The sequence below is a fragment of the Polyergus mexicanus genome, unplaced genomic scaffold, assembly GCF_030449975.1.
Source record: "Polyergus mexicanus isolate NDT 795.1 unplaced genomic scaffold, iyPolMexi1.0 SCAF_12, whole genome shotgun sequence".
In the NCBI taxonomy this organism is placed as follows: domain Eukaryota; kingdom Metazoa; phylum Arthropoda; class Insecta; order Hymenoptera; family Formicidae; genus Polyergus; species Polyergus mexicanus.
In genome coordinates, this window is record NW_027223332.1 from 2,692,015 (window position 1) to 2,712,656 (window position 20,642).

At 42.1% G+C, this 20,642-nt stretch overlaps 1 protein-coding gene across 1 annotated transcript; it reads right to left on the reverse strand.

The window, feature by feature from the left end:
- Positions 1-544: 544 nt before the first annotated feature.
- Positions 545-14,845, reverse strand: LOC138938313 (uncharacterized). Its single transcript, XM_070305199.1, has 6 exons — positions 14,377-14,845; positions 7,835-8,043; positions 5,448-5,583; positions 2,847-2,980; positions 1,520-1,826; positions 545-1,071 (listed from the first exon to the last, which is right to left on the reverse strand). The coding sequence occupies exons 1-6, from the start codon at positions 14,411-14,413 to the stop codon at positions 989-991; spliced, it is 906 nt and encodes a 301-aa protein (XP_070161300.1). The 5' UTR covers positions 14,414-14,845; the 3' UTR covers positions 545-988.
- Positions 14,846-20,642: the final 5,797 nt, after the last annotated feature.

A 20,642-nucleotide genomic window follows, 5' to 3' on the forward strand; every position in this document is an offset into this window, starting at 1 on the left:
TAGCAACGCAAAGGAAGTCCGCGCGAATATCCGATTCAGGTACATCATCTCTCGCACACTGTAAAATACTTAGGCGGGCCACAATATCCTCGATCACTTTTACTTATCGGTTATTCATACAGAGAGAGAGAGAGAGAGAGAGAGAGAAAGTATATGTGTACGGTATGTAAACTGTATGTGTGTCGAATAATTTTATGCATTCGTGGCCTTTGTGTCGTGTACATATATTAATATGTCTCCGTATATACGCGTACATCTGTATTATGTATGTATATTTGTATGCTGTCGAGGAATACGCACGTACATTCATGTTACATATTATAGTCTCTTTCTGAGTTATAAAAGTACGAAAAAAAAACTATCTTTCCATACGATGCGACAAAATGTACTATATATATAATGTATATATATATATATATATATAATATGTATACCTACACATTGCAAACACATTATCCCGCTGGAAGGAAGCAAGAGTACATGATCTAATAATATATATATATATATATATATATATATATATATATATATATATATATATATACAAAACATATATATTGTGAGTATATTCAGCTGTATATCCAGTCGCCTATAGTGCTTTTTGCAAGATTCGTTGATCGTCGTATAAGTGAACGTCGAATAAATGATCTCGCAGGGGTTTGCCCTCGTATCGTCGTCGATTCTTTTTTCCTTCGGTCTCTTCTATCCTTGGGAAGCAGATCGAACTTTCGGTCGCGCCCCGTCACTTCCATTCCTCCGTCATACGGACAAGCCTTTCAGGTTTCACCGTCTTGACGTGGCCCGAAGGAGCTCTCCGGCTTTCGCTCCGGTTGTTATATCGGTGCTGTCGTGGCGATCCGAGGCGATCCCATAAAGGAAACGTCATCATCGCACAAAGCGCCTCTCGAGCCCTCCTCATCTCACAAGCACGTCGACATACGCGAAGTGTATTCCAAAGCGCGTTTCTCGAACGATGCACTCGACGCCTTTAACGAATGACGATTAGAAGAAGCGCGAACAATTCCAAAACGAGCCTCACCGACGGTCGCAGATTCGTGGAGGATCCCAGCACTGTAAAAGATTATCGAACGAAACGATCTGTGATGATACGATATCTGTCTTGCCTTTTTTTTTTTTTTTTTTTTGTTCGGAACAATCGGAAGAATTCAGAGCGCGGGGCAAAGATCACGCGGCTTGTCAAATGCCACGATTGTATGCGCGGCTGTTTTAATGTAAACGTGTCCGTTCAAAGAGATAGAATTGAAAAATATAAGAGAGAGAAAGAAAGAGATTTTTTCTTTTTTTTGTAAATCAATCTTATTACGTGCATTTCAATTAAATACGCATGATATAAAAATTTTCTAGCGGAGCTCGGAAAAATAAAGCGTTTGAATTGTCGATGTGTCTCGAACTTCGATAAATAAATCGCGAGTATTCATCGGGTTACTCGTTTGAAGTAATATAAAATTGTATCCAGGCCGACGAGATGTGAGGAAGAAGCGAGGAAGGCTTTTTTTACCTTTCACCCCAACTTGCCCGTCGGGTTTCTTCTGACCGGTCTGAAAATTCGGCGGTGGTTGCAAGTAGTTGATGCCGACGATAGTCGCGGCCGGTTCGTAGTGTATCACCCGTGGCCGATCCTCCTCGGCGCTCACCTCCGTGCTCTGCCAATAAATGTCGTATATCGACGCGCTGCAACGTATTTTCAATTTGCCGCTGGCGAAGTGCTCGGACGTAACCAGGAACTGGAGCCCGATCTGCGAGACTTGCCACTCGGATTCATTCGTGTCGAGCGGGCTGTACGTGCGAACGTGCGACTTGAGAGGCTGAGGAGGAGAAAAAAGAAAAAAAAAAGAAAGAAGAAGACAAAAATCAATCGAGGAAAGTATCTAAAAATTTTTCCCAACATGCGACCTTTGTACAACGGAGTATATCGCTGCAGAGATATGTATAAAAATATACATGCTTGAAAAAAAAGTAATTGATAACGGAAAAATTATTAATCACGCGCATTGTTTTGATCACGCGCACATTAACACCATACGTGCGCTTTGATAAAAAAGTAAATTGTTTCAAATAATTCTAATTTTGAAATGTATTGTAAAAGTTTTGTAAATTGATTTAATGGGTATGCTGACACAATATAAAAGAACGAATACACCGATAGAAGATAAATTACATGTGTATATTTAACTGATATTGCGTGCATGGGGATGAAAAATCATTATTTGCTTTATTTCATATGTTTAAAAAAAAATGCTACTGTTATATAAATTGTCGGTAGCGCGGCGATTAATTTTCTCGTGTATTCGTATCTAGCACGCGAAATAATTTACATTCGTGTGCGTAAAAATAATTATGAAAGCTATTTTGTGAAAATAATGTTTTACGAAAAAGTACCTTAAACGTTGTAAAACGTTGTCTAAGCTTCTAGAAATTTTTCAATTTAAGAGCATAGTTTCTATAGAATATTAACTATAAAACATTTAAAGTTTAAGTTTATTTTGGCTATTTAAAGATTTACAAGTATTCCGGAACATTTCAAATTATCCTACTCTCGCAATCGGAAGTTTAATCAAGCCCGGAGGATATTTATGAAAATATTGTACACGTCAATCGCGAGAAGATCAAAATGTTGAATGATTTTCCATTGTCGCGAACGTTGCTCCCCCTAACTTTAGAGCGTCTCGAAGAGAGGAAGGTATCCCGTAAGCTCCCTTGTCCCTGACAAGGTTTGATCAGGGATAATGGATCAAAGCCAAGGTAAACTAAATATAGGTATCGGATCCCCTCTCTTCTCTCGTCTAACCACGCGCTTATTACCATCATTAGCAGTTGGAGCATACCTGTCGATCGTTGATATACCAAGTGAGATTCGCGGCTGGCTTGCTCCGGCCGGATGTGCAGTTCAAACGCAGCATATCGTCGACGCGATATTTCCTCTTTTGTCCTTGTATCGACGGCATCTGAGAGGGCAATTCTACAAAGGCAAGATATATTCAGTGTATAATATCGGGTGTCCCGAATCTAGCCACTTGAATCTCGGCGAATCGTCATATTTTTAGTACGTGTTCGCTCTGCGAAAATATCGAGGGGCTCGTACTTTTCTATTGGATGATTGCATAAGTTCGTGCCCAATTTTCATAGATGGCATTAAATTACTGCATGGCGGAGTTCTATTGTTTTCGTGTGGTAATTGTTGCTTACACCGAATAGATGACGTTGTCTTATGTCAATTTAGCGTCGGACATTGTTCAGATAAGTCCATTTGTGCATAAGAGAAATCATTAAAAATGGAGAACGAAAAGGTGCATTTGCGGCATGTAATGCTATATGAATTTCGGAAAGGCGTGAGTGTTGGGATTGCACAAAAAAATATTCAAAGCGTTTATTTGGACCGCGCTCCTGCTCTCCGAACAGTCAAAAAGTGGTTTGGCAGATTTCGAAATGGTGATTTCAACATGGAGGATCAACCCCGCTCTGGACGGCCTTCTGGCATTGATGATGACATTGTGCATGCCTTAGTGGAAAGAAACCCAAGGATTACAACTGAGGATATTGCTGAGAGGCTGAACATCGATAATTTAACCGCTTTTCGTCATTTAAAAAAGCTTGGATACATTTCCAAGCTTGATACGTGGGTGCGGCATCTCCTGACTGACAGGAATAAGCTGCGAAAAACTGCAGGAGTTGCAATGGGAAATTCTGCAGCACCCGCTATATTGTCCAGATATTGCGCCTTCAGATTTTTATCTGTTCCGGTCTTTGCAGAATAGTTTAAATGGCAAGAATCTCAATTCCGAGGAAGCTGTCGAAAATCACCTTAGAAACTTTTTTCAAGAAAAACCAAGTTCTTTCTTCAAAAATGGAATCGACAAGCTTATAGATCGTTGGAAAGCCATTGTAGAAAAGAATGAAGACTATATAATTGATTAATAAAAGTGTTATCTCTAAAATATAATCTATTGAAGTTTATATTTAAATCGGGCACGAACTTATGCAATCATCCAATACTTTTTTTTTACACACAAATTTTAGATTCTTCATATTGAATATTCTTCTAATATATATATTTACGATTATTGTAAATCTCAAACAAGGTTCGCTCGAAATTTCATGATAGGAGGAATTTACGAAATAATCCTTCTCTTCTTCTTCGATCGCGCGTAAATTAATAACTCTGTTTCTGATAAGGATTTGCATTGGAATCAAGGATACGTATGTAAAAGGTGGCTCGCGGCTAGGTCTGGGTTACCCTGTATATACCCACGCGTCCAAACATCGTATACGAGCTTGCGTGCAGTCGGAGTCGTCGTCGCTTTGACCGGGCTTCACCGGACCCGTTGACGTTCCCCAAAGCCCGGACACAGCCCGAAACTTTCGGCGACGGTAACGGTCGGTCGATACGAGGGTGGAAACTCTTCCCCTCGCATTCCCGTAGCTCGTAACTAGAAACTCTTTTCTTACGCGAAGCAAATCGCGTGTCGGACCGTCTCGCTATCGCGTCATAATATACGCAGCACACACGCGCCCGCGCGCGTGCAACGTACTCCGTTTGTTACAAGCATCTGTACGTTGTCAACGCCGCTTGTTGCCGCTTGCAAAATATTACTTTTTCACTTTTTACGAAGGACGTAAATTTACACGCTTCGTCGCGCCTTTACGGCGATGGAAAACGCGGCGGATAAAAATATCGCCGCTCCGACGCGAGATGCGCGAATATTTGAACAGATCCGTTCTTTCGAAAGATTTGTGTCGCATCGGATGTGCATGCGTTTTCGCGGATATATTTCTTGTTTTTTTTTTATTTTTATTTTTTTTTTTATTCGCGAGCGAGGCTGGTTATGACGCGCGCGAGAGACGCGAGTGTAATTAAAAGAGATATTTAATTCTTCTCGGATGGGGAGAAGCTTTGCGTACGTAATATCGGAATAGATTACGGTGTACTGTTCGAAGAGAAGAATTGCCCCGGCAAAAGCCCGGCTTTGTCGGCGTTAAATTTATCGGACGCTACATTTTAATGACGGAATCTCGCAAAATTGCGACATGCGATTTACGTTGCTAAAATATTATATTGCTGGATACACAATTCTCTTGTTAATTTCGAAAGATGCCACTTTTTCGCGAGGCACCCTCTCGCGAAACGTTCCGGCTCGTCGATCGTATAATAAATTATCGTCGATCGTAAAAGCTTTATCGACGCGTCAAGAAAATACCATTTAAGTAACGCGCTTATTATTATTATTATTATTATTATTATTATTATTTCCCTTATTATAGGACTCGATATTATGAGACAATGGGAGGACATCGTAAAGCGAATACGCGCGTTAAATCGTCCCGCCGTATAATTCTCTCTCTCTTTCTTTAACGTGTTTTTATACAGTTGATTCTAACGTCCAGAGTTATTAATGTAGGGAATAAGAAAATTAAAGAGGGATACTTACCAACGATGTTCATCGCCGCGTAAACTATAGCTGTGTGGAAGGAGGGCGCATCAGCTGATACCTCGCAGCTATATACGCCCGCCGCTTCCAATTCCAACTTTATCAGCACGACTTGGGTCGCGTTGCTCTCCGTTTTCTGCGGAACAACAGTAATTCATTACGATCTCTTACGTTCAGGCACGATAGGCGTTCTCGTCTTCGTCACAATTATGTCGACGGCACGAAAATCATGGGAATTCTCGCGGCGTAACGTGCGTTACGAGAAAAATATTGTACGTATAAGTCTCGTTTATAGTATAGGGGGAAAGTTGGGTAAAACCGGATCAAATCGGGTACCCCTGTTTCCCCCCCCCTCCCCCCACCCCGATAACAAGTGCTGCTATTTATGGCTAACTTGTATTATTAGTTGTAGATTGGCGCCATTATTATTTTAAAACAAACCGTGCCCCTGTGCACACGATATTTTTTTTTTTTTTTTACATAAAAATTCAAAGTTTTTAACCCCAAAAAGCTCAGAACGTTTAGAAAAAGAAATCACTAAAAAAAAGAAAAAGCTTCTTGAGATCTCTAAAAGTGAGAAAGTTTAATAGGTAGGTCCCGCAACAATATTTCGAACATGAGGGATATATCTTTATTTGTGATTCTTGTCAATAGAATACATCTTTATATTGTATTTTGATTAAAGTAAATCTACAATAGATTTCGTAATCACAGGGTATCTTGCGTATTTTCAAATGAGTGCCCGGTTTGACGCTAGCGGTAGAACAGAGGCAACGGGTACTTTGACTTCTTCACAAGATCTTGTTATACTTGGTAATCAAAAAATTGTTTTTTTTTTTTCTTTCTTTCACCAGCTAGCCTTATTTTCTCATAGTTTAAGGTTCGCTAACGGTTCTCTTTACCTTCCAGATTTTTTTATAGAAAGACAAATCGAAAAAGATACGCGGTTTTATCCTACTCTCTTCTACAGGAAGCACCAGTTCAATCCATGAATGATTGATACTTCTGCGCGATCTGCGACCAATTAATTATTCGATACATCAGCCCTCTTCTATTCCCAAATATGGATACCTCATCTCCGACCGCGCGCTTCCATTCGTTCGCATTAAATATTCGCGATGCACTCGCGCTCGTTTTTTTTTTTTTTTTGCCATCTTTTTTACATCCAATTGCCGATCCGAGTGCCAATTGCGCGCGAATCGTTATCGACGATGTTAAAAGTAATAAATATCGTAGCAAGGTGTCCCGGGCTTTTCGAATTGCGTTTCGAGCGAAAACATGCCCGCGGCGCTCGGTATCCGACATAGCAAAAAATACAAACGGGGCGCAGGGAGTCGACGTTAAAAATCACGTATGCAACTGAAATAATGCAAAACGGATCCGTTCGCTTATGACAGAATCATATCTCACTGGTAGGCGTTCGTTAAACGAACATTATCAGGTCGTAAATCTACGACGCTGTCACGTCTGAAACGCGGAATTCTATTACATTGGACTTTGCTAGACTTTGCATCTCGTATACACGTAGCGTGCATAAAATTATATCTAACGGCGCTTTAAATAAGCTAGATTGAAGCGTATAAATGAAATATCCGCGGAACTATTCGCAGAATATATAAAGTAGAATGGAATATTCTTTATTTGAGATTAAAATCTCTCTCTCTCTCTCTCTCCACAGATATCTTTCGATTAAGCAATAAAACGAAAAACGTCAGCGTTTTTCTCTCTCTCTCTTTTTTTTTTTTTTTTTTTTTTTTTTTTTTTTTTTTTTTTTTTTTTTAAGTAAAATAATGTACGAAAATACACTTAAAAAGAGTTACGAAGGTGTTATTAAAAAAAAAAAAAAGTTCTCTCTACAAAATTTATGATTCTATCAATCGAGCATAAAATTGCAATAAAAGATACGATAACTCCTGTACGCTTAAAAAGTCAAAAAGAGTAACGAAAACGCGGGAAATTTAATGGAGAGAAAGCGCGACACCAGAAACCGGGCCGCGCACACATCGGACCCGAGGGCCATCAGTTACCCCTCTCGTAGGGAGACAGCTCGAATTCAAAAACTTGGATCGACCGATATGTAGAACGCGACTCGCTATACAGCGAGCAGGTACTGTACGTTCCGGCGCGTTCGATGTTATCGTGTTCCATTCGCAACTTCTCCACCGCAATAAATCCTCGCTTTTGCTCTCTCTCTCTCTCTCTCTTCTTGACATCGCTTTTTTTCCCCCTCCGCGCGGTCCCACCGGGATACGAAAGGATCTCTGGATTTCGCTGCCATAGCTGCCATGGCCCGCGGGACAGCGGAAGGTTGCTGCGAGCTCGTTCGTCGCAACGTCGGTTGCGGAGGAGAGAGGAAGAGAGGTGACCCGGGTCCGGAAGGAACTCACCTTCACCGTCAGGTTTCCAATAGGAAAAGTCTTGACTGGCGGATTCTCGTTCGGGGCGTAGCGATAAAACTCTCGACCCCCCTTGTACCACTTGACGGCGTACAATTGATCGCCCTCGGTGTCGTACCAACAGTTCAGCGTCGCCGACTCGCCCTTCTTCACGGCCGTCGGTATCTGGATGCGTACTTCCCGCAGACCCGAGCAGATCCCTGAGAAAGCGGGGGAGAAAGAAAGAACGATTCGTTAATTATATTTAATTAGTTTCGTTGGATGAGAAGGGGGGGGGAGGGAGGCAAGGGGATGGAAGGAAGGACCATATTATACGTCGTTGAAACGACAATACGCGGGTAGCTCGCGTTGGCTGAGCTTATCGAAACGGATGATCTCGGCGTAGTTATTAGGGCATATGCATGCGGAGGGGACGCGCCAGGGATTCCCGTATTGGATCCGAATCTCGATTCATGCCCCTGGGGGAAAAGAGGAAATGAAAGCCGTGAGGTGAGTTTCTGCCGTGTCATGTCATGAGAGAGAGAGGCAGTCGAATATCGCCTAGCGATGCACAACCTCATCGATTACGTTCGCGGGCAGCGCTTCCCAAATAGGAAAAGTGACGGGCTTTTATGCCCGCGGAAGATAGTTGAATGAGGGTACGCGCCCCGGCGCATCTCTCACACATAACATTTTACATAGTTATCGATTTTACAAAGTTCAAGAGATAGTCTACTTTGCGACATGATATTTTTCCCACCGGCCCATTTCTCTCCGTCCTTTCCATTTTCCTAAAGATATTGTCCCGCTATCTTTAGATTAATCGCACGTGTGAAATCGCTATGCGAGAGTAATAAATTGTCTCTTCCTCAAAAATCATATGACGGTAATGAAAATATCGCATCTTCTCCTTTATCGCCTTCGCGCGCTACGCTCGACGAAACGGGAGGTCGATAAAGAGAATACATTACGTTAATTAAAGATTATATTTCCTCGATTATTCTGCGCGCGAGCGTCGTAAGGAAGCCTCATCTTTTAATTAGATCAAATGATCCTCTGTGCGCCGCTCGGGAGCTTGGGAACCACTGGGCTTCGCAAGCAGCTACGCGACTGGTTATCAGAGCGACATCGTCATTACGCGGCAAGTTCCCCCGTAATGAAAGCAGCCGCGAATATAATACGACCCCGCGAGAAATAGTTTCTTATAATAATGACGATGCGCAAAACGCGCATTTATCTCTCTCTCTCTCTCTCTCTCTCTCTCTCTCTCTCTCTCTCTCTCTCTCATCCGCGGATTCGAAATTATTCGGCGTATCCCAACGCCGACCGTTGGAATCCCCTATCGATCGCGAATAGAATCCTTGCCGCACACGTTGCCCTCGTTGCCCCCCTTTCGTCGTTCTCTCGCATCGCGATGCCGAGCGAGTTTTCTCATTCGCGTGGAAATGGAATCGATCTCGACGCGAGAAACAGAACTTACGCATATCCCGTATGGGAATTTCGATTCATGCCGGGAAATTTTCGCCCGCCGATATATTCGTGACGATTGTTCAAACCCCTTTCAGAACGCTTCCATTCCCGATCTATTCATGTCGCGCGTTTTGCGCAAAGCATTACGTAATAAATCTGTAGCATTATATATTGGGTGATTGCACAAGTTCGTGCCCGATTTAAATATAAACTTCAATAGATTATATTTTAGAGATAACACTTTTATTAATCAATTATATAGTCTTCATTCTTTTCTACAATGGCTTTCCAACGATCTATAAGCTTGTCGATTCCATTTTTGAAGAAAGAACTTGGTTTTTCTTGAAAAAAGTTTCTAAGGTGGTTTTCGACAGCTTCCTCGGAATTGAGATTCTTGCCATTTAAACTATTCTGCAAAGACCGGAACAGATACAAATCTGAAGGCGCAATATCTGGACAATATAGCGGGTGCTGCAGAATTTCCCATTGCAACTCCTGCAGTTTTTCGCAGCTTATTCCTTTCAGTCGGGAGATGCGGCATCCACGTATCAAGCTTGGAAATGTATCCAAGCTTTTTTAAATGACGAAAAGCGGTTGAATTATCGATGTTCAGCCTCTCAGCAATATCCTCAGTTGTAATCCTTGGGTTTCTTTCCACTAAGGCATGCACAATGTCATCATCGATGCCAGAAGGCCGTCCAGAGCGGGGTTGATCCTCCATGTTGAAATCACCATTTCGAAATCTGCCAAACCACTTTTTGACTGTTCGGAGAGCAGGAGCGCGGTCCAAATAAACGCTTTGAATATTTTTTTGTGCAATCCCAACACTCACGCCTTTCCGAAATTCATATAGCATTACATGCCGCAAATGCACCTTTCGTTCTCCATTTTTAATGATTTCTCTTATGCACAAATGGACTTATCTGAACAATGTCCGACGCTAAATTGACATAAGACAACGTCATCTATTCGGTGTAAGCAACAATTACCACACGAAAACAATAGAACTCCGCCATGCAGTAACTTAATGCCATCTATGAAAATCGGGCACGAACTTATGCAATCATCCAATATTTCGAGCTGCAGTCAATGAGAGTTCCATTACGGATGATCGCTCACTAATTTCGGATCTTCTGAGCATCGAAGAAGGATAATTTTAAGCTTTGAATCGATGTATAATATATAATAAATCTTCTCATATTTTTATATCGCTCTTGTATAATGAAACAACGTAGTCAAACTTAAATTGGAGATTCTCTGTTTACGTAAGGGAAATCTGTGATATTAAAAACTTTCCGATGTGTAAATGATTCACGTGCAGTACACGTAACAAATAACGATTTCAACGCGACATTTTCAACGCAAACTTTCCGCGCGCCGAAGAGAGAGAGAGAGAGAGGAACTCTTAACATTTCTTTTCCTCGGGATCGATATAATCCGACTCGCAGTTCCGCGGATTGGATGAAAGTTTCGGGGAAGTTGTAGGGAAATATTGCCCCAGCGCATTAAAGGGTGTGACGATCCCGGCGTAATGTCCCCCTTCCCCGTTCAGAGGCACTTTACGGAGAGCTTACGGGTATTTAGTTACAAAATCACGAGAGAACGGTCTCTCGCGCCGGTCGATCGTTAGTCGTTAATAAAAAGCAGATTTGCGACTGGACTGACGAGGAAGAAAGAGCGAAAGACTCAAGTATCCGCCCTATACTCGAGACTGCTATCGTCATCGTCGCGTCGAGACCGAAAGCGACGTACGTGCCGTCGTTGCGAAAGAAACGGATTAGCACGCACGACGACGATTAAGGCTAGAACATTTAACGAGCCGAGCTTACTCGAAGAATCACTCGAGAGAATCTTTCGTTGCGGAGATAGAACGTGTTGTGTAGTCTCTTGCCAAAAAAAAAAGAAAGAAAAAAAAAAGTATGCGCAAACATCAGTCGTCTGTTGCGATCGTTTTCGTCCATCGAAGATAGCGAAGTGAATAGCATCAGTCTGCCCGAGAGACGAGGGGGGCGACTTGATTCGAAATATTCTACGCCGAGATACGGGAACGAGCTCGGCTTTAATTCGCTTACACTAATGGCGATACGCTCGGTTTAACCGACTGCTCTCGCGCAACGAATGCGATTTCGCCCGATCGGACGATCGCGCGAACGGATTCGCAAAACGGATATGACGTTCGGTAGAGCGATCGGCTTAATTAGCTACCGAGCGATGACGGCGTGAACGAAAATCGCGTTTGCGGAGAGAAAGGGAGAAAGAGAGAGAGAGAGAGAAACTGAGGCCCGTATCGCTTCGACGTTTCGCACTCGCGTGAGCTCCAAAAGGGTGCTTATCTTTTGTGCCGGCAGAGTTCGCACGATCGAACGAAATCACGAACGACGAGCACACGTCGCCTCGTGAGAGGGATTTGATTTGGGATTCCGCGAATTGTAATGTTATCTGAAATTCCACTATCTATCTGTTTTTCTTCTAAAAAGCCGATAAATCGAGATAACATTAATAACGGAACAATTGCGTTATTATCTGCATTGTGTGAATGGTACCCGCGTATAAATAGGGGGCAAAGATCTATGTCTTTCCTTCTCAGGAAAGAGAAGGAAACGGAAATTCATCTTTCATACAGTAGATTTCCGCAGGTGAAAAATAGCGCGCTAATGCGTCAAACGTGAGAGATATCTCGTTTAATATATCGAATTTTGCATCCGTTCAATGATCGAGTTGTACGGTGCTCGTTTTCGGGAATGATGTTCGTTAACGTCATATATGTATTATATGTTTTCGTGACATAAACAATAATGTGAAATATCAAAATATTTTACACCTCATTTATTAATTGTTATTATTAGTTAGAAATTGTTATAATTTCAGTGAATTAAATTTAATTAAAAGAAACAACAAAAGTATCATTTTGTCTCATTCATTATTATTGCAACGACAAAACATTGAAATTATTTATATTTACGCGTATTTTTAGTATTAATCCCTCAATTCGTCGATTTCTATTTGTAATTCGTTATAAGATGCACGCGGGGTATGCTCTTTACCAGCTCTTGTCGATAATTATATTTTGATAATTTTGGTTTATAAAATGTATCGATTCATTGATTTATAATCTTCATGGAGATACTATTTAAAAATATACGTATACATTTTTTTTAAAAGAAGCAAGCAAAGAAGAATTGCAAATGAAGATTGGATTATTTCGCAATGTTTCGAGACAATCGAATATTTTCAAAATTATTATATTTACACGTATCTTTAATTTATTAATCTCTTAATTCGCCGATTTCTCAGTTTGTAATTCATTATAAGATGCGCACACGATATGCTCTTTACCACCTCTTGTCGATAATGATTTATTTGTAATTTTGTCTTATCGATGTATCGATCCATTGATTCATAATTTCCATAGAGAGATTATTTTAAAAATATATGTATACGTTTTTAAAAGAAGAAAGCGCGTGGCGGCAGCCACGGTGCAGCTTCCATTTACAAGCGAAGAAGAGTCACGAACATTGGATTACTCCGCAAAGTTTCAAGACGATCGTATATTCGATTGTTCGCTGACGCTAAGGAAGAAAGATATCAACGAGATGAGAGGAAGAGGGAGAGAGAGAGAGAGAGAGAGAGAGAGAGAGAGAGAGAGAAAGGAACTTGTCGAGGCGACAGATCGTCGGAGAGCGCGATTTCATTCGCGGAGAGCTCTCTCCTCTGCGTGTCGTAAAATCCGGCATTCGCCGGAATGCCATTAATGCGATTATATTCGTCGAAATGGGAATTCGTTAAATTCGTTAATGCCTCGTTAAGGGGAACACGCCCGCACGTTTTACGGCGAACGGCCAACGACCCGTGCGTCGGCGACACGTCCCTTCGTCCATTCCGCCCCCGGATGGGCTCTCCCGCTAATTCAACGCTCGCGCGCGAAAAGGATCCCCTTTCCCATCATCTCGAGAGACGCGACGTGTCCTCCGTTAAGTGTTCTTACACTTTGCCTCGTCGCGAAACAACGCCCTTCGCGCTTCATTACGTAGAGACGCGAGAATCCATCTCGCGAGCCGGGGAATACCCGACAATCCCGACGAACGCTCGACATTCATCCCTACATCGTTCGCATCGCGTTTACCTACCATATATTGTATATACTCACGACGATTTTGCAATCCCTCGCGCGTATCATATATACGTGCGCTTTATAAGTAATACCCGTAATGGGGAAAGTTTCTCTCGACATACATATCGTAAAAAAAGTGTCCGCGGAACCCGAGGAACGCTCGAGTGTGTGTGTGTGTGTTTTACGACACGACGGAACAAAATTTATAATGATAGAAACGTACAGTCGTTCTCTCGATTTAAATTTTTTTTTTTTTTTTTTTTTGTTTGTAGTTTGAAACACAGCGTACAATTGTTAATACCAACATAATAAATTTATTTTGTAATAATTTAATCGAAGAGTCGAGTATGTGAGTGCGCATGTAAAATTTATACCATTGGTTCGCGCGACCATTCGCAAATTTACACAGAGAGAGAGAGAGAGAGAGAGAGATGCGTTAAATGCAAACATTCTCATTTTTCAATAAAATATTTCTATACAGCTTAACTTAAAATTTAATTTATTTTCAGATTTTGCAGTGACTCTCGAAACTTAAGGCGCCGTTGATCGCGCGAAAATAGGTCCATCGCGATAGGAACGAAAGGGTTTCGTACGTGCGATCTTATTCATCGATAGCCATCGGGGGTGCCAGGGATCCGCTTCGGTCGACGAGGAACAGCTACAAGGACGGATCTATACCGGATATACATCGCCTATCGGGGCGATGAACGTGTAAAGCAAGTAACGAGAGCGAGGAGACACGCGACTTTTACGACACGAAAGCGTCCGGGGAGAACCTCGGAGAGGTTGCCTGTCCGTCTGTCGTTGACGATAACGACAGAACCGCAACATTACCGGACGCGATAAAGGGAGATTCTGCGTGTTGCACGCGTGCCGAGAAACGGCGCGCGCGCGTGCGTGTGCGTGTGTATAAGTAAGGGATGCAGGGATGATGTCACGACGGAAGGCGCGTCGCGAGAAGACTGTAACTTACCCACGATGTGAATCCACAGCAGGATTTTCAGTTCCATGGATGCTCTCGTCGGTCGTCTTCGTCGACGTGTCTGACTAGGGTTGTCTGCGTTCCTCGCTCGTCGTCTATCGTCGTCGCATCGAACGCGTCTCTTCGCATGTCGTCGGAGAGGCACCTCTCCGGGCTTCTCTCTCTCTCTCTTACTATTCGTGCAGCTCTTCAACAGCAGCAGCAGCAGCAGCCAGCAGCAGCAGCCAGCACGACGTGGGCGATCGTAGCGTAGAAGGAGAACGATGACAAAGCCGGCAACATTTTCCCTTACATAAATACGCCGGATGTTTCGGGGTTGTCGGCTGTGCGTTACGTTTGCGATCCGCGAATAGTACCCGGATAGAGGTATATGCGCGATCCGCCGAGCCCGGCTTCTCTCTGGTACTCGCACGGCTGGCTCCGCCGCCGCTGGAACCCCCCCGTTGCGTTTCGCGCAGAATCAATTTCCTCGCGAAACGACGACGACGACGACGGCGCGGATCCGACGACGCGCGCGTCGCGAGTGCGCGAACACAAGCGTGCGAGACCGCGCTTGCGCCCCCGCTTATGTGAGCGTATCTTAGCATCGGATACATACATACATACGTACATACGAAGAGGCGCATGCACACGCACACACACACACACACACACACACGTATAAAGCGACACGTATCCCCGATGGCGCCGCGGGGGTGAATGCGCGTACGTACGAGTAAAATCTGGTCCACCGATAGATTCCGAACAACCCCGAGCCGGCGCCCCCCTCCCCCCTCTTCGATAGGCCAGTTCCCCTTTTCCGCTAACGCCCCGCATCATCCTCCCCTTTTCTCTGCCTGTGTAGATGCGTGTATGCATTTGCAGGATAAACGCGCTCCTGCTTACGTAGCGGGCGGTCTTGTAGCGCGCGATGTATTTCCTTCGTCCTTTTTCCAGAGATGCCGCTATCGATATTCTATCAGACCGACCTCTCTCTATCCGTTTGTCTATTTGCAGATCTGGCTGTTCTGTATCGCTGTATTTTATTCGAGTGTCGCTCTGTTTCTTGTTTAGAGTATTTGCGAATATCTTGCCTCTCTTTATTAAATTTACCTCGATAAATAATCGCGATTAATTCTTTATTTCATTAGATAATTGTAATTAAATTATTTCTCATACATCTCCATTTAATGTAATCGTCCTTTTCAAATATTTACATATATTGTATTTGTGCTTTTATATATAAATTTATATTTCTATACGTCTCTATACGTCCACGATACGTGCACGTATATAGAACTTCCTTACTTTAATAAAGAAATAAGAGAAAAACATTTATAAATGAAAGAAACGATCGGAGCTAGGATAATAAAAATATTGTCTCGTTCCGATATTTTTGGCACAGCAGCTAAAACTTAACACAATGAACGCGCGACTTGTCGACGGCATAGATATTGTTCGGTCTTTATCCGCCAGAAAAATGTGCGAACATAACTTACATGAAGAGCATCATGCACGAGAGGAGTACAGATATCCTCGATTATTTATCGTTGCCGCCCTAACCTCGATGTAATGCAAGAAAGTAGAATGAACAGGGTCTCGTACCTATGGTAACACGCTTACATGGCTTGTGTAGATACATCGGCGTGAAACTTATGTTTATACACTGATTGCATGACGTAACCGATAGAAATATGCAATTTATAGAGAATCGGAAGGACTCGCGATTCTAAGTAACATTCCGAAAGGATCGTTCGATTCTCTTAAGGCGTATTCCTAGTTTGATGCTCTGAAGATAGGGCCATTTCTGACGAATTTAAAAAAAAAAAAAAAAGTATAAAACATATTAATTTTAAACTTTGCGCGTTTATTAAATAACATCTGAAATGAATTTTTTTTTAAACAAAAATGTTTTGTTTAAAAAAAAAATGTGAATCAAAATTAAATCTAATCAATTTTTTGAAGAATGTATTTTTTTTTTTTTTTATTCTAGTTCGCGCAATAGTCACATTCATATAGATTAAGAATCTTTTCGATTTTTTTTTTTCATTTCAGATGACTATAAACGCCTGCAATCATATTCGCCGCGAACAACAATTTTTTTGAGACACCCTATAGTTGGGCTACTGTAACACCGAAACAAATATTTTTGTTTGAAAAAAATTCAGAATCAATACTTGAAATGTTATTTAATAAACGTGCGAAGTTTGGAATTAATATTTTTCATACTCCCCCTTAAAAAAAAAAAAAAAAAAAGATTCTCAAAAAATCGCCTCATTTTCAGAATGTCAAACTAGAAAGACACCCCTTAATGGTCAGTGGACGGTTTACGTAATATACGTTCTCTTTCGGATAATATTAATTTAAATTAAATTGAATTCGCGTGTCTATTTTGCAGCTCTCGATCTGACGTTTATGTCCGATTACGGTGAATTGAAATGAAATAATAATCTTCGAAATTTCAAAATCGAACCTCGCATGCATTTTTATCAGCTTTGTTACTCGTCATCCGCGTTCTCCGCGGAATCAAGCTGACCGTAAATCCTCGTCACTCCGCGCCACGTCCCAATTTAGACTCCGACTCCTCGTCTGGAATATAAATAACTTTTAATCATTATTGCATCTACGCGTACAGCTGCGTGTCCATTAAATGGCATCGACAAACGAATATTTGTGCCGTTACGACACGTTTACATGGGGAAATTTAGATTCGTGCCGGACACTTGTCGTCATACATACATGTACTGCGTTTCCGAATAAACTAATTACACTCACCCATCGTCCCCCTCCCCTCCCCCCCCCCCCAACTCTGATTAAATTATCCGCGATGTGCCAAGCTAGTGAATTTCCGCGCGATAAATGTTCCGTCGTAAGTAAATCGCGCCGACGCGCATCGCGAATGCAAGAGCGAGGAGCGAGTATACGTCGCTCCTTTGGCGCCGGGTAAAATGATCCTTTCGTAGGTCCTATTTACGCTGCAATAAACCTAAAAGGTCCCTGGTGAGACGCGGGAAGATCGATGGTGCGTTTCAGCTCCAAGGCAGCGGGTCGTTCGCGTTGAAATGCATCCGATTGTACGAGGGACGGTCGGTCAAGGAAATCTTGTTGAAAATAAGAAGAGATAAATCGCGAGAGAAAAAGTTTCCCAAACTTTTCTCGCGCCGCCAATTTTTCCTCAAATTTTTCCTTTCGTTTGTTAATCAGTGGCGTTATCTTTGCGCTTGTCACATCCGGTATACAGTAGGATTATATGGTTACAGCAAGCGGATGATGATCGCGGTGGAAGGGAGGATCAACGCGATCTCATTTTGAATTCATAGCGAACGCGATCGTGCGAATGAATAGCAGGCTGATTAATAATCCATTGGCACCGCGTTCGGCATTTGTTTAACATCTTAATTACGATTCATTTCGGGAATTTGCCGCGAATTATCCAGCAGACCGTATGTATCGCAGCGAACCGTGAATTTATCATAAAATCACGATACGATCGATCCGGCCGTTTCCGCCGTTACAATCCTTTCGATTCCATGTTTTTTTTATAGCGTTTTTTTCTTATAGCGAAGCAAATTCGATCGCTCCGAGAGCGATTAATGACGTTAATAAACTCCGTCTTACTAAAGGTATTTGGATTATTCGATTAATCGACGAGATACTTCGAGTATGCGTTTGATTGATTAATAAGGGCAAAAAATTTTGTGCTTTAAAGTCAAAATAGCGTCAAACGATATGTACTTTATATTATTTAGATTAGATTATTTTATTTATATTAGATTTATATTAGATTATATTAGATCAGATTCAAATCACCCATTTTCGGTCAAACACATGTTCGTGGAGAATTGAATCGAATTGCTCTCAGAGCGATCAAACCTTGTTTCATAGAAAAACACTATTAAAGGGAAGGAAAAAATTGTCAATCTGATTATATGCGAATTTATGAGAAATTATGAAAATATCGTGCATCGAAAATAGGAATAGGAATTTTTTCTATGTCCTAAGACGCCTTAACAAATTCCGATGCTGATATACTCGAGGATGTACATAAGCTCCGTCGTCTAATCTTGCCGTGAATAATTCTAATTATAGGAGAGAATCTCGCGATAGAATGAGTTGACGAACTCGAATTCTTCCTAGCATAAAGAAAAGATGTTGCTTCATGTCCGCGCCTTTTCTATCTAGTATCTCAATGCGGGCGCGCAGCGTCTGAAACGACCGCGCTACGATTATAATATAAATAGCGGCCATTCGGGATAGATGCATTAATGTGCACAACGAGCAATGAGTTGTCATTCGAACGTTCGCCGTCACTCCTTCGAGAGGCGTCGCCGATAAACGAGAATTTCGCGACGCGCCGTCGATCGTTTCGCCGACGCCGACAGTTTCAAGCCACGACCTCGCAAGAATATCGTTACTTTCAACGCTACTCTCTTCTTTCTCTCTCCCTCTCTCTCTCTCTCTCTCTACGCCACTCTCGCGTGGAACCCTCGCTCACCCTCGTCGCTGCCTTTCGCATCGGGGGACGAAAAGCGAGCGATGGGGGTGACGAAGCTGCCTCGCGGTTAACGCAACGTCGACCGAGCCGTCGTTACCTCTTTCGAATCATCGAGCGATCGACGAGCGTATCGCCCTCTAAATAACGTAGAAGCTCATCGGGGTATATATTGTATATAAGTTCTCTCACCATGCAATTTGATCTAGAGACGAGAAATAAGGCGAGCGCGAAATAATTCGCGACATCATTAAATCTCGCACGTTATCTCTTCAGAGTATTGGAGCATTAGAGAATATTGGAGCGGAAAGCGCTGATCGTTGAAAAACCATCATCGATATATCCCATGTAGAACTGGATATATACTCTGTATTAATTCTCTCAAAAATGTTATAAATTTAATGGATTTCACGGCTTTATATCCGATTGGAAAAGTTGCATTTATCTATATATTTCGTATCCCTACCATATATATACAGGGTGTCCCATTTTAATTTTCTCAGGCAAATATCTCAAAAACCAAGTCCGGAAGAGAAAAATGTTTCAGACAAAAGTTGTTTGGTTTCGAGGGGGCCATAAGATGGTGACAATGATTTGACCTTGGAAAATTATTTGAAAGTCATGTGAACTTGTCTCATTATTCTGTACATAGAAGTATTACGGTAAGATTATCAAAAACTAAATATTTTACGAGATATTTAATTATTTATATCAAAATATGTCAGATTAAAATATAAAATAACTCAAAAAGTACTTAATAAAAAAATACTTTATTATAGTGTTTTGGGAAGCTCTCGATGTCAGCTACAAGAATACTAAATAAAAAATGGGGGTTTCTGTTTAAGATTTTAAAGTTGACCTTCACATGACCTTCAAATGATTTTCCAAGGTCAATTCATTGTCACCATCTTATGGCCCCCTCGAAACCAAACAACTCTTGTCTGAAACATTTTTCTCTTCCGGGCTTGGTTTTTGAGATATTTGCCTGAGGAGATTAAAATGGGACACCTAACCTGTATATACAAAACCTAACCTGTATATACAAAAGAGAAATTGCGGGCATATATATATATGTGGATACGTCTATTGTTATTTTACTTGCGCGATACATCATTTGTAAGCAAATATCTTATATGTCTCGGATGCAATGATATCTCGAGTTGTAAATCCTAGCCGCTCGTACAATGATCATCGTGGAATTCGTTGTTAATATTGGTATATTCACTCCCCCAAGCTCGATCTGATTAAAAGTATACGGCGGTCGTAACTCACGACTATGTGTAGTATACGTCGCCGTCGAGTCCGGAATGCCCTTTAAATTATGGAGTACGGGAAATGTTGTACGTTACGATTGCGTGCCCGCTTGCAACAAGCGGCGGTCGTTCCCTACAGGGTTGTTCGCGAACCCTTGCCTTACTCGCGCAGCCCGACTCTATCCGTAGATACGTAGGTAGGTATAACGTCGCCCGGGAATGATACCCAGCAGGCTAATTTCCAGGATAAGCCGCGATAACACCCCGCGTACGATCGTCACGCGGTAAGCGACACGGGGAAGGGTGAATTCGCAATCCGGGCAGAGCGTCTCGTCGATACGACTTGGGTCAATGTTGCCTCCTTCATTAGAGTACCATTTGGCCGACGCTTATCCGTCGGGAATATTAATGATGGCGAAATTACTGATTTCATCGAAATTATCGAAATATGGTACCCATCATATTCATGCAGATCCTTGCTAACGCGAGGAATAATCGTCATCTGTCAAGTTTCATCGTATCTTCGTGTTCGT